This window comes from Clinocottus analis, unplaced genomic scaffold (genome assembly GCF_023055335.1).
Source record: "Clinocottus analis isolate CAN_PGR_092001 unplaced genomic scaffold, fCliAna1.0.p SCAF_1, whole genome shotgun sequence".
In the NCBI taxonomy this organism is placed as follows: domain Eukaryota; kingdom Metazoa; phylum Chordata; class Actinopteri; order Perciformes; family Cottidae; genus Clinocottus; species Clinocottus analis.
The window spans coordinates 18,945,787-18,959,626 of record NW_027175820.1 but is presented as its reverse complement, the minus strand read 5'-3'; the positions used below and the strand labels follow the sequence as shown (position 1 = coordinate 18,959,626).

Here is a 13,840-nt window from a genome sequence, read left to right as displayed (position 1 = left end):
CGTTTAGCTGTTATTGTATTACTCATCTTTTTGATATCTCCTATAGTGTTTTAACTGTAGGCGTTTTCGTTTTATAGTTTTTCCGCACCTTTTCTGCCTTTCTCATTATTGTGTGTTGGGCAGCTCACAGCGGTGACGTCAGACTCCAGAGCGAGGGCACTTGGCGATACACATATTTCAAACTTGCTCTCTACTCCAAACCGTATACTCTTTGGACATAATTTATAGCTCAAAACGTTGGAAATCTTGTCTTCTGCCGTAAACTGCGGTCGATAAGAATCCAACAGATAAGACGTGTTGAGGTCCGACTGAATGGGAGAGCCGGTCCGTCCCCAGCAGCAGCCCTTTGGTCTGTGCATCTACAGGCAGCAGGCACGTAAGCGGCCGCACACGCGAACGGGTCGCGCACATGAACGGCCGTGCTCGCGCGTGAACGTGTTATTATGGTCGCGTGCACGTTCGTGTGTGTGTGTGCGCGCGCGTGTGTGCAGGTCACTTTGGTTATAAACGTCAGGATTAACAGCGTCACTGACGTTCACGTTGAGGTTTGACGGATGGTTTTGTAGACACTCAGTAATATCAGGTCTCTCACCAACTGCACCTGTAGATCAGTGGTTAGCAACTCCGCCTTAGGAGCAAAGGGTCAGTGGTTCAAACCCCACCTATGACAGATTTTAATTTTTCAAAAAAACTTTTTTTTTTCTTCTGTTGGACTGGACACTGTGGCGGGCCGGGTCGTATGTTTGACACCCCTGATTTAGATGATGCAGTTTTCCTTTCAACTTTTCCAATTATAAATTTAAACGACAAGAATTTTCAACAGTTCAATTAAATGACTTTGAACTGTAAAATTTTAGCAGGTATTTTGCCTTTTCTATATTTTCAATAATGATTTGCTATTTATTTATATATTCATCTATTCCGCTATTTTCAGCTATATTAATATATTCAGCTATTTTTACATATATTCAGCTATTTTTTCATTTTCAAATATATTTAGCTATATTTAGCTAATTTAAGCTATATTCCACTATGTTCAGCTATATTCAGCTATTTCTTTCAAATATTTCAGCTATAAGCTTCAGCTTTTTGCATTCCAACGCATTTTCAGCAGGAAATGCTCTTTCTAGTTATTAAGTGTGGCTTCAGCCGCATGGGGTCATAGACCCCATGCTGGAAGCACACTTCATGTTCTCCTGCGGGCTTATTATTATTAAGTGTGGCTTCAGCCGCATGGGGTCATAGACCCCATGCTGCAAGCACACTTCATGTTCTCCTGCGGGCTTATTATTATTATTCTTCTTATAGTCAAACCACTACTCCTCCCAGAGCGTTGCCAGCACATGCGTAAAAAATACATCGAAACGTGCGGTTTGCGCGGGAATCGTGAGGTATGACTTTTCTAAGAGATTCGCCCGGCCGTTTTCCCGAAAAATGCAAAAAACGTCAAAAACTGTCAAAAAAATTTCATGAAATGTTCGTAGAGGGTGGCGCACCAATTAACAGAGTGAGAAGAAGCGACAGAAACTGCTAAAAAAATAAAACGTATTTTGTCTTTACTCGCACAATGTTCACTCTTCATACACCATTGTTGGATAGAAACGTTGGAAATCTTGTCTTCTGTCATAAACTGCGGTCGATAGGAATCCAACAGACTCAGACGTCTTGAAATCGGACTGAATGTGAGAACAAGTCCACCTCGCTCTGCCATCCGCCACCATGTTAAATCTCCCTCCAAAACCACGTCTCCCCTGAAGCTCGTACCTGATTTGTAAATCGCCCGTACAGACACATGTTTTATCGTACAGACTCGCCAGTCACAGTATCTGTTCATCAGGTCTTCCTAACGCTCAATATGCGATATCGAAGCAATAGTGGCTTTTAAAGTACCATTTTTTTTAAATAGTTTGAAAGGAGTTCCACAGTATTTAGGTCTATTAAGCTCAGCGTAAGGAAGTCCCTTTGAAGTCATCACCATGGCAACCTTTGATCTAACGACCCACAGGTGTTCTCGTTAGGGCAGTTTAACAGACACGCAGACACTTACACACGCACACACAACACAGATGACTTCTGTCTCTCTGTCTGTTTGTCTCACACACACAGACACACATACACACACACACAAACAGACACACACAAAGACGTTTACGTGTGTTTTATATTGTGTAGTTGTCAACACTGATCATTAATAAGGTCATATGATATTTCATATACGTTTGTGTGTGTTCAGGACGTTCAGTAGTTTATTTCCTTAAGTCCACAGTCCAGTCTGCCTCTAATCAGTCTGCTGGCGCTCACTTGGTCACCGTGACGACGGCAGCACACAGGTGCTTCATATCAGCCAATCAGTTTAACACACAAACCAACTCAAGTGCTTTGGAGGAGAGACGGGCGTCAGAAACAAAAGCTATATATTGCGACGTCTTACGGCAGTAGTAGCCACACTTTCAAAATTTCTTGCGAAATTTTCTAGTTATTATTATTATTCTTCTTATAGTCAAACCACTACTCCTCCCAGAGCGTTGCCAGCACATGCGCAAAAATTACATCGAAACGTGCGGTTTGCGCGGGAATCGTGAGGTATGACTTTTCTAAGAGATTCGCCCGTACGTTTTCCCGAAAAATGCAAAAAACATAAAAAAAATTTCACGAAACGTTCGTAGAGGGTGGAGCACCAATTAACAGAGTGAGAAGAAGCGACAGAAACTGTTAAAAAAATAAAACGTATTTTGTCTTTACTCCCACAATGTTCACTCTTCATACACCATTGTTGGATAGAAACGTTGGAAATCTTGTCTTCTGTCATAAACTGCGGTCGATAGGAATCCAACGGACTCAGACGTCTTGAAATCGGACTGAATGTGAGAGCGAGTCCACCTCGCTCTGCCATCCGCCGCCATGTTAAATCTCCCTCCAAAACCACGTCTCCCCTGAAGCTCGTACCTGATTTGTAAATCGCCCGTACAGACACATGTTTTATCGTACAGACTCGCCAGTCACAGTATCTGTTCATCAGGTCTTCCTAACGCTCAATATGCGATATCGAAGCAATAGTGGCTTTTAAAGTACCATTTTTTTTAAATAGTTTGAAAGGAGTTCCACAGCATTTAGGTCTATTAAGCTCAGCGTAAGGAAGTCCCTTTGAAGTCATCACCATGGCAACCTTTGATCTAGCGACCCACAGGTGTTCTCGTTAGGGCAGTTTAACAGACACGCAGACACTTACACACGCACACACAACACAGATGACTTCTGTCTCTCTGTCTGTTTGTCTCACACACACAGACGCACAGACACACATACACACACACAAACAAACAAACACATACACAAACACACACAAACAGACACACAAACACACACACACAAACACACACACACAAAGACCTTTACGTGTGTTTTATATTGTGTAGTTGTCAACACTGTGATCATTAATAAGGTCATATGATATTTCATATACGTTTGTGTGTGTTCAGGACGTTCAGTAGTTTATTTCCTTAAGTCCACAGTCCAGTCTGCCTCTAATCAGTCTGCTGGCGCTAACTTGGTCACCATGACGACGGCAGCACACAGGTGCTTCATATCAGCCAATCAGTTTAACACACAAACCAACTCAAGTGCTTTGGAGGAGAGACGGGCGTCAGAAACAAAAGCTATATATTGCGACGTCTTACGGCAGTAGTAGCCACACTTTCAAAATTTCTTGCGAAATTTTCTAGTTATTATTAGTTGGAATGCTTCGAGCATTCCAACTATTGTTCTTCGAATCTTTAAAAAACTTATTATTATTATTCTTCTATTTCTTCCGTACGTATTTTGGACTTCTTCAACTCCTTCATATTTTCAGCTACAGAAAAAAGTTCAATTATTCAAATATTCAGCTTCTTAAGCACACGTGTGCAACTTCCTTTTCAAATTTCAGACTTTTCAAATTTTTAAATTATTAAACTTTTTATGATTTTTTTTAAAATGGGACCCAATGGGGAAATCTTCAAATCATCTTCAACTTCAAACGTTTACAGGTTCTTCATACGTTCAGCTAGAGACACAATTTCAAATTTCAAATGTTGACAAAACGTTCAGCTATTATTCTACGCTTTTACATTTTTCATATTTTTTCAAATATTTAAATTATTAAACTTTTTATGAAAATAAAAATGAATGGTTTCCAATGGAAAAACGTTTTAAAATCCGCTTAAACTTCTTCAACTCCAAAAGCCTAAGGCTCTGCCATGCTTTCAGCTAGAGACACCATTCCAAGTTTAAAATGTTGCCAAAACTTTCAGCTATTACCGTATATCTCCACTTATTGATATATTTTATACTGTCATAATTGTCAGCGTTTTAGTTTTATGTTTTTTTGCCGCCTTTTCTCTCTTTTGCATGAGTGTGTGTTGCGGAGCTCAGAGCACGTGATGTCATGTTAGAGGGCAGACCCACGTCAGATCTTGAAGATTTTTTTTTTTTAAATTTGCCGTAAACTCCGTACCGTGTACTCTTTGGGCATAATTTATAGCTCAAAACGTTGGAAATCTTGTCTTCTGTCATAAACTGCGGTCGATAGGAATCCAACACATTCAGACGTCTCGTAATCGGACTGAATGTGAGAGCAAGTCCACCTCGCTCTGCCATCCGCTTCAATGTTAAATCTCCCTCCAAAGCCACGTCTCCCCTGAAGCTCGTACCTGATTTGTAAATCGCCCGTACAGACACATGTTTTATCGTACAGACTCGCCAGTCACAGTATCTGTTCATCAGGTCTTCCTAACGCTTCATATGCGATATCTAAGCAATTGGGGCTTTTTAAGTATGTTTTTTGGGTGATTTTTGGATAGGTGTTTCCCAGCATTGACTCCATATAATCATCGGCAGTTAGTAATTGTAACTGCCGATGTTTGAATTCATCACCATGGCAACCTCTGACATGAGGGCAGTTCAACAGACACACAGACACTTACACACGCACACACACACAGGACTTCTCTCTCTGTCTCCCTCCCTCCCTTTCTCTATCTGTTCATATATATATTCCACTATTTTCATATATATTCAGCTGTTTTGTTATTTTCAAATATATTCAGCTTTTTTAAGCTTTATTCAACAATATTTCACTATGTTCAGTATTTAGATGATGCAGTTTTCCTTTCAACTTTTCCAATTATACATTTAAACAACAAGGATTTTCAACAGTTCAGTTTAATGCTTTTGGGCTTCAACACTTTTCATCAGGTAGTTTTCTTTACATGTTCATATATATTCCACTATTTTCATATATATTCAGTTGTTTTGTTATTTTCAAATATATTCAGCTTTTTTAAAGCTTTTTTAAGCTTTATTCAACAAAATTTCACTATGTTCAGTAATTAGACGATGCAGTTTTCCTTTCAACTTTTCCAATTATACATTTAAACAAGAAGGATTTTCAACAGTTCAGTTTAATGCTTTTGGGCTTCAACACTTTATCAGGTAGTTTTCTTTACATGTTCATATATATTCCTCTATTTTCATATAGATTCACCTGTTTTAATTGTAACTGCCGATGTTTGAATTCATCACCATGGCAACCATTGGAATGAGGGCAGTTTAACAGTCACACAGACACTTAAGCTTTATTCAACTATATTTCACTATTTTCAGCTACATTCAGCAATTTCTTTCAAATATTTCAGCTTTATGCTTCAGCTTTTTGCATTCCAACGCATTTTCCACAGGAAATGCAATTTCTAGTTATTATTATTATTCTTCTTATAGTCAAACCACTACTCCTCCCAGAGCGTTGCCAGCACATGCGCAAAAATTACATCGAAACGTGCGGTTTGCGCGGGAATCGTGAGGTATGACTTTTCTAAGAGATTCGCCCGTACGTTTTCCCGAAAAATGCAAAAAACATAAAAAAAATTTCACGAAATGTTCATAGAGGGTGGCGCACCAATTAACAGAGTGAGAAGAAGCGACAGAAACTGTTAAAAAAATAAAACGTATTTTGTCTTTACTCCCACAATGTTCACTCTTCATACACCATTGTTGGATAGAAACGTTGGAAATATTGTCTTCTGTCATAAACTGCGGTCGATAGGAATCCAACGGACTCAGACGTCTTGAAATCGGACTGAATGTGAGAGCGAGTCCACCTCGCTCTGCCATCCGCCGCCATGTTAAATCTCCCTCCAAAACCACGTCTCCCCTGAAGCTCGTACCTGATTTGTAAATCGCCCGTACAGACACATGTTTTATCGTACAGACTCACCAGTCACAGTATCTGTTCATCAGGTCTTCCTAACGCTCAATATGCGATATCGAAGCAATAGGAGCTTTTAAAGTACCATTTTTTTAAAATAGCTTGAAAGGAGTTCCACAGTATTTAGGTCTATTAAGCTCAGCGTAAGGAAGTCCCTTTGAAGTCATCACCATGGCAACCTTTGAGCTAACGACCCACAGGTGTTCTCGTTAGGGCAGTTTAACAGACACACAGACACTTACACACGCACACACAACACAGATGACTTCTGTCTCTCTGTCTGTTTGTCTCACACACACAGACACACATACACACACACAAACAAACACATACACACACACAAACACACACAAACAGACACACACACACAGACACACACAAAGACGTTTACGTGTGTTTTATATTGTGTAGTTGTCAACACTGTGATCATTAATAAGGTCATATGATATTTCATATATGTTTGCGTGTGTTCAGGACGTTCAGTAGTTTATTTCCTTAAGTCCACAGTCCAGTCTGCCTCTAATCAGTCTGCTGGCGCTCACTTGGTCACCATGACGACGGCAGCACACAGGTGCTTCATATCAGCCAATCAGTTTAACACACAAACCAACTCAAGTGCTTTGGAGGAGAGACGGGCGTCAGAAACAAAAGCTATATATTGCGACGTCTTACGGCAGTAGTAGCCACACTTTCAAAATTTCTTGCGAAATTTTCTAGTTTAATTTACCACTTTGCTCATCTTAAACAAACCATGAATGGATGACACAGCTTATTCATATGCGTTGCTTATTACACCAATATAATCCTAGCTTACTTACCATTGGTTCTGCTGTTCATAAGGCTCACTCAGACAGGTTTAGGCCTTTGAATACTGCCAACCATTGCAGCCTATTTCCAGGTGGCAGAACAAGAACAGAAAACCGGAGCGCTTTGGCCGACCCTCTCTCTCTTCCTGGCACTCGTTAGAACTGCAAAACCTAAGAGAAATAGAAATTAAAATTCAGTAACGGACAACCGACATGAAACAAAGAGGCCATCTCCAATGATGCCATGCTTTGTAAATGGTGCCCTCCTCCTCTTTTCTTTAAATGGTCTGCACTTCACCTTGCCATGTATCCTAGCAACAGCCATCTCTGCCTCCTTTCAGAGTGGCATTAATCACTGTGGATAGAATGTGTGGGAGATATGTGATGTACGTTCAGTCCCCAGGATGTATCCATTTCTTTGTTTTGTTTTGTTTTCAGACTCTCCATCTATTAATAACAATGCTCAAAAGCTTGGCACACCTTTTTAGATGCACAGAGAATTATGTCAGCACATTGTTAGACTGGCGTTGTTGGTCTTGGTAAATAAATGGAAGAAAATTGTTTACACACCATGTACTTCACCTGTTAGCACAAGGAGAGTACATGTTTGGCACACAGTGTTGCCTAAAAGATCAAAGTTGTTTCTCAAGAATCAAGCACAATTCAATCATGATTGTATTGAAATTAATATCTACTGTATGGCCATGACGACAAAAACAAAAAACTTGATTTGGAGATACATTTGAAAAAATCTAAAGAAAAACTGTGAGGGTAAACAACATGGATGATATAATAGAGGCAGCTCCAGCACACTGCGCTTCATGGCGGCCCATCACATTTTGTTTTAGACATGTAAACAATGAGCATGGTGTCCGTTCAACAAGGCTTGAAGCTGCAGATGCAGAGTTGCATATTTCCCACTGCAGTATCAGAATACAAATTATAATCTACATAGTCTGGGGCCTGTCAAGCCAAAATAACATTAATATTAATTTTTAATATGTATGAGCACTGAATCCTGAGACATGTGCAAACAAAGACTGGATGGCAATGTAGCTTGGCAGTACAGGGTAGACCGCCTATACAAAGCCATCCAGCATGAAGGCTTCTTTGCTATAATAGGTCAATATAATTAAATTAAGACCAATTATGCATTTATTCTTTGTTTGCTGGACTAACAAAGGATACTAAGCCTGAGATTGGGCAATTATCTGCATTTCTAGAGAACAAAAAAAATCAAAATACTGTGTTTTTCTCTTTCTGGTTGTGGATATCTGTCCTTTTCTTCGTGCTACGGTTGGGCTCCTCCTTTGTCTAAAACCATCCAGACATCAACTGCAGCCTATCAAAAAAGACTCCCCTGTCATGACCATCTTCCACTTCAGCTCCTCTCCTTGTGTCTATATGTCTGCTGCCCTGCCATGTCCTCAACCCTGCTAGCATCTACACCCCTCCACCTCCCCCACTGCCCGCCATTCTCATAGCCTCTGTCGTCTCACATACCAGTAGAGATGCCGGCAAACTGCATCCTCCCACACACACACACACACACACGCATCAACCACGATCGTCCCCATTCCACTTTGAGATGATATTTAACACAAACACAGATGCAGTCAGGCGGATTTTCCCCTCCCCCCACTCTCTGCACCCCCACCCCATCCATCCACACTTACCTCCACAGAGGATGGAGACTCTGATGCCGTCCTTGCCTCAGCTGCTCTCCCTCTTAAAGGGCACACCTGCTTCTCTCTCTCTCGGTGGCTGTATTCCACTGAAATGATGAATGACAATAAGCCCATTAAAATGGGATTTTTCGAGAATCCAGAGTCACAATTCCCCAATTCTACAGCGTCTGTCTCTCTATGCTTGTGGTGTATGTCTGCGTGCTATCTAGCTGGTGTGTGTGAGCCTGTGTGTTTATCTATTGCAGATCTCTGCCGCTACTGCTGTCTTATATTTTGCCTGACAACACTGAGGGGTCTGAGCATGCTCAGTGAGACCAGGCAAGCCAGTCATGTGACCTGCAGCTGACTGCACTGCTGCTGAGAGGGAGAATGGAGGAAAAATGTCTGCTTGTCTATACGCATCTGCATGTGTGTGTGTGTGTGTGTGTGTGTGTGTCTGTGTGTGTCTGTATGAGTGTCTGTATGTGTGTGTGTGTGTGATTGCATAAGTCAGTGTCTATTACTGTGCAATCATGCTTTGGAGGTAGTTTCTGGTTGATATTGAAACGCTTTTGTCTAAAAGGAATTAAAATTAGAAAAAGAAAGGAACCCTATCCTTAATGCTATATTCGTGCTTTACATTTCAGCTGCACTGTATGCTACATGGATGAAGAAATGCAGGCAAAATTAATTGATATTTCAAAAGCATCTTTAAAAAACGACATTGTCTGTATGTATTACAGACCTTGTCATATATGCATGTGTAAGACAATGGCCATCGGGCTCTTGAGCTAAGCAGTCTTAACCCTCGTTATCTCATATCTATTTAGGAACTGACCTAAAGAGTGAGAAGGTGTTAGGCCATTCTGATCACTATGTGGCTGTACTCAGGAGAGGAAGAGAAAATGAAGATCTCTTCATACATGGATTGGCACAAAATAAGGCATACTCGAAGTGTACTCGATGTGTGTGTTGATACGTTATACGTCGATTCCCCTTTTTTATTATATTTTTGTACTCATAGGTAGCATTTGCCGTACTCATGCAAAAATATTACTCATCGAAGCATTAGGACGTCCTAACTGCTCAATCTCTGAGATTTATCTGAGCATATTCCCAGTGTCTTACTGTACCTCGTGTCCCAGGGGTTAGCAGCCATTAATACTGACTGACAGCCAGAAGCTTGGTCAGTAGACATGAGTGTTCATTGGCCCTCAGGTAGTGGACTGGAGGGGATCCAGGCACAGGCTGTCAGCAGCCAGTGAGACAGAAACATGGGCAGTGGAAGCAGCAGTGCTAACACAACCACAGCTGTGAACAGGTGAGAACAAAAAGGGACACTAGGGGAGGAGACGTGGACTATGTTACAATAGTCAAGAAAAAACAACATTAGTGCTTTCTGTATCTTTGATCAATTAGTACTTTGAAGAGTGTCTTCTTTGCCAGATTGACTTTTCGGATCTCCGTAAGCAAATTTGAAGTTTAGATTTGAACCCCACTATGCTTGAGATATTATAGACAGTTGTGTTTGTGTCAAGGTTTTAGTTTCTGTCTGCCATTTACTTTGCAGAGCTGATTATCACAACATCAGAATTAATCACCCCATTGAAGACATAGCTGGCTGGTGTCTTCCCTGGATAAACAACCAATATTGCTGTAGTTATGGTAGGCCATTGGTATACCACAGCTGATTAGCAAAGGGATGGCATTACACTAATCATCTCGAAAAATATGTAACTGTGTACCTGCAACATGTGCCTCCAACAAGGTTTCGTTGGCTTTTTAAGTGTTCTTTGGAAATCAAATTACTGTTGTTTTATCTATTTCCTGGTAGTTCAAACTAGGACTACCAGTGGTAGTAGTAGTAGTAGTAGTAGTAGTAGTAGTAGTAGTAGTAGTAGTAGTATACAATGGCAAATAGTACTAGTAGATTTATTTCCATTGTGTAATAATGGTATTGCAATATTAGTTGTGTACTTAAAATATGCAATTTTTGAATGTGTATTTAAAACTTAAAGCAAATTAAATATATGGTAACATGTAGGATAATAAGAATGAGGATAATAATAGTTTTTAGCCAATACTCAATGGTAAGAAACTAAACATACATCTAAACAAATGCGTACATATCAAAACATAAATCTAAAAACTGTTATATTATGTTCCAGCACTAGGTGGAAGTATTGCCTCAAACACTGTCCAGTAGCGAGGCGTCTGGGTCTTATTGTTGCATCAGTCTATAGAAAATGAGTAGAAGGGGTGTTCCCAATAGTTTGGTATTTTACCAGATAGTTACCGTACTCGTACTGCATCATGTTTGATGATTTTTTTTCCATGAACCATTTCGGTCGACGATAACTTGCACATTCGTAGGATAATAGATCTAAAACATACACAAATGTACTGACTAGAATCTCTAAAAGGGCAACTAAAGTGGGAAATATATATTACCATTGTAACCGAAAAAGTGTTTTTTTTCTCTCTCTCGAAAGTAGAGCACGCCATCCGCTGTCACATGTTGTATTCATGGGCCGGACTCCTGCTCTACTGATGCGTTCAAGCGCTGCGATTGGCTCCGTAACTTTACAAAGCACTTCCATCGTGTACTGTATCAAGGTATCATTCCGCGTCGTTCTTACTTTTTAGTTTTAGTTTCCTAACTTGCCACACGCATAATGGTAAAATAAAAGACATGTTTGATTAAATTGTGATGACTACAGTTAGTATATTTGGGGCAGGATTGTGTGTTATTTGTAATTTATCAGTATTCTCTCGGATGGATATGTCTCAGCATCCCCAGGAAGTAGTTCCGCAGTGCGAGGGACTAAGAAGATCACCTTGAGAGCTAGGCTCAGTGTTACATCTTTATAAGCAGTTGTTCAACGAGACAAGGTGGGTGTCCTCGATATGGGCTGCTGCATCTTGATCGCTCATCGAGCCTATTAATCCTCCTGTTATCTGATAACTTGTGTGACACTCGCGCCGTCACATAACGCTAACTGCCTTCGAGACCTTTTGGCTTTAATATATCTTTAGCTAGCGTTACATCCTGCGAGGTGGTAAGTCCATGAATGTGTGATGCAGTCACTGGCAGTTAACTATCGCTGAACTATCTAACGTTGTAATACACCGTGTCTAAAAATGCTTACGTGTGTGATTAACGTAACGTTAGAAAGGCCATTTTTAGTCCTGTTATGCTGGTTTGGTATTTTTCTAACAACGTTGTCGTTCCAAAATGCAGTTAAAGATGGATAAATGGAGGGCATTTGTTCCTTCGCCGAGCAGACTTTTTTTGTAACGAACTCACTAACACGCTGTGTTCTTGTGTTCTGCTTAAACGCGTTTATTATATCAAAAATCGATGAACTAAAATGTGATGCATAGAACGTTTAACGTTGGAGAATCGCTTCCTGTTGCCTCCTTGTGTGGGTGTGGCGGCTTCGTCTTCTCGGGCTCCCATTGGTCAGTTTCTGTGATGTCGCTCTAGATCAGGAAAATGTGACGCAGGATGAGAACGTGACCTTTAGCGCATCGATTTCACTGCAGTGCATATAATAAACGTTATATTGCTATGCATTACTTTTACTTTTGTAACTCGTGACTCAAATGTATCAGAGCTAAAACTCCACTGCATTGTTAAATGTCGTGTGTCGTCGTATTCATGCACATGGCAGTTAGTCAGGAGATGCATTTGAAAACGTGCATCCTTTTATACGTCACTATTTCTTAGCATATTTCACCAGAAACACTTAGAACAACCTTGTTCACCATGTTGTAGAAAAATAACCATCCTATACCAAATATAGTTTGAAATATGTACTATACCTTAACAGCTTCACTGCAGTTGCATATTGCAGTGGTGCCAAAGAGAACAGAACTTGTTGACACTAAATATATGGACAGAATAGCAGGTCTTCTTACCCTTTGACTAGGTTGATGTTATTGCTTTGAGCTCTCTTACAGCTGTGTTGCCCTTGGTAAGAACATGTTTTGACCAAGGCGGGGCGTCATTTATAGGTCCATAATGAATAATGATGTCATATTGTGTGTCAAGTACATCTACTGTGACAACGGAAGGATATTCATTGGGCCCTGCGGTACAGCCCGCTTGTGCTGTGTTATGTTGTGAGAAATAATTATTTTGGGTACAACAAAAGCTGGAGACTGTCATTGCTGTGTCCTTCCGGGCCCTGTTGACAAAATGGAGTCTGCATCCCAGGGGCCCATCCCAGGTTATCATGTCAAGTGACCATGCATCCTGTTGAAGTTATATTTCTCTGCCTCACTTAATTATCAGTTGTTGACTTTTTATATATGTTTTTTATTTGTCCAGTGAGTATACTGTTAAATTGTAATTGTATCTGTTGCTATAGTTCTACTTTAAGAAGCACATTGGCATGTAACAATCATATGCAAAGATGACTATTCATTGTGATGTCTACCATCTACTGCAGTCAATGGATGGCAAAACTGTCAATTGCCGTTGATCCCCTGTTGTGGTAAAACAGTTAATAGCTGAGCTGGTGGTCAGTGCAGTAGACTACACCTTTTGCATCTGGCACTGTTCCCATGCAGTTCCTCCTCAGTATAGCTGCATGTATGTGTGAAGCCATAGGATGAATATAACCAATTATGGGTATGCCTTTGTCACTGCAAACAAGACAAACGTGATTGCATTGATGAAACTATGCACTTGATGAAAGATGCTTGGGTTGAATATGTTGCCAGATGATTTTGTGAGTATTTGAAATGCACAGAATTTGCACAGCATGCTGTACCATTTTATAAACTTAAACCCACAAAGTGCTCTATGTAATGATTGTTTTGGAGTTTACAGGCATACATGGCGTGAATACGATTGTACATTCTGAGTATTAGATTTCTACAAACAGCTTCTGGATGCTGTGTGTTATTTTTAGCCAAGACTCTGTTTTTAGACGTGGAGGGAGGGGGCTGTACAACCTAGGTTGGTAGTAATATTGCTCGGAAACTGCTGTCGTGTGTCGTGGCGTGTCGTGGTGGAAGTCTCATGTACTTCTACTGTATACAGATCATGGCGATTGCCCGGTCACAGCAGGTGCTTTCCATAGCCTTTATCCCTATTGAAGGGATTTACTCTTGAGCAC

At 40.5% G+C, this 13,840-nt stretch overlaps 1 protein-coding gene across 5 annotated transcripts in view; it reads right to left on the bottom strand.

The window, feature by feature from the left end:
• LOC137804221 (protein mono-ADP-ribosyltransferase PARP6) overlaps nucleotides 1-9,006 on the bottom strand; it is a 29,100-nt gene extending 20,094 nt beyond the window's left edge. For all 5 annotated transcript variants that reach the window (XR_011080141.1, XM_068603454.1, XM_068603539.1 and 2 more), the window contains exons 1-2: nucleotides 8,724-9,006; nucleotides 7,060-7,218 (exon numbers count right to left, since the gene is read on the bottom strand). Coding sequence is in view for 4 of the 5 variants with exons in the window: in XM_068603454.1 (XP_068459555.1) it covers nucleotides 7,060-7,062 (3 nt within the window). In the remaining variant the exon portion in view is untranslated. The remainder of the gene's footprint in view (nucleotides 1-7,059; nucleotides 7,219-8,723) is intronic.
• Between the last annotated feature and the right edge of the window lie 4,834 nt (nucleotides 9,007-13,840).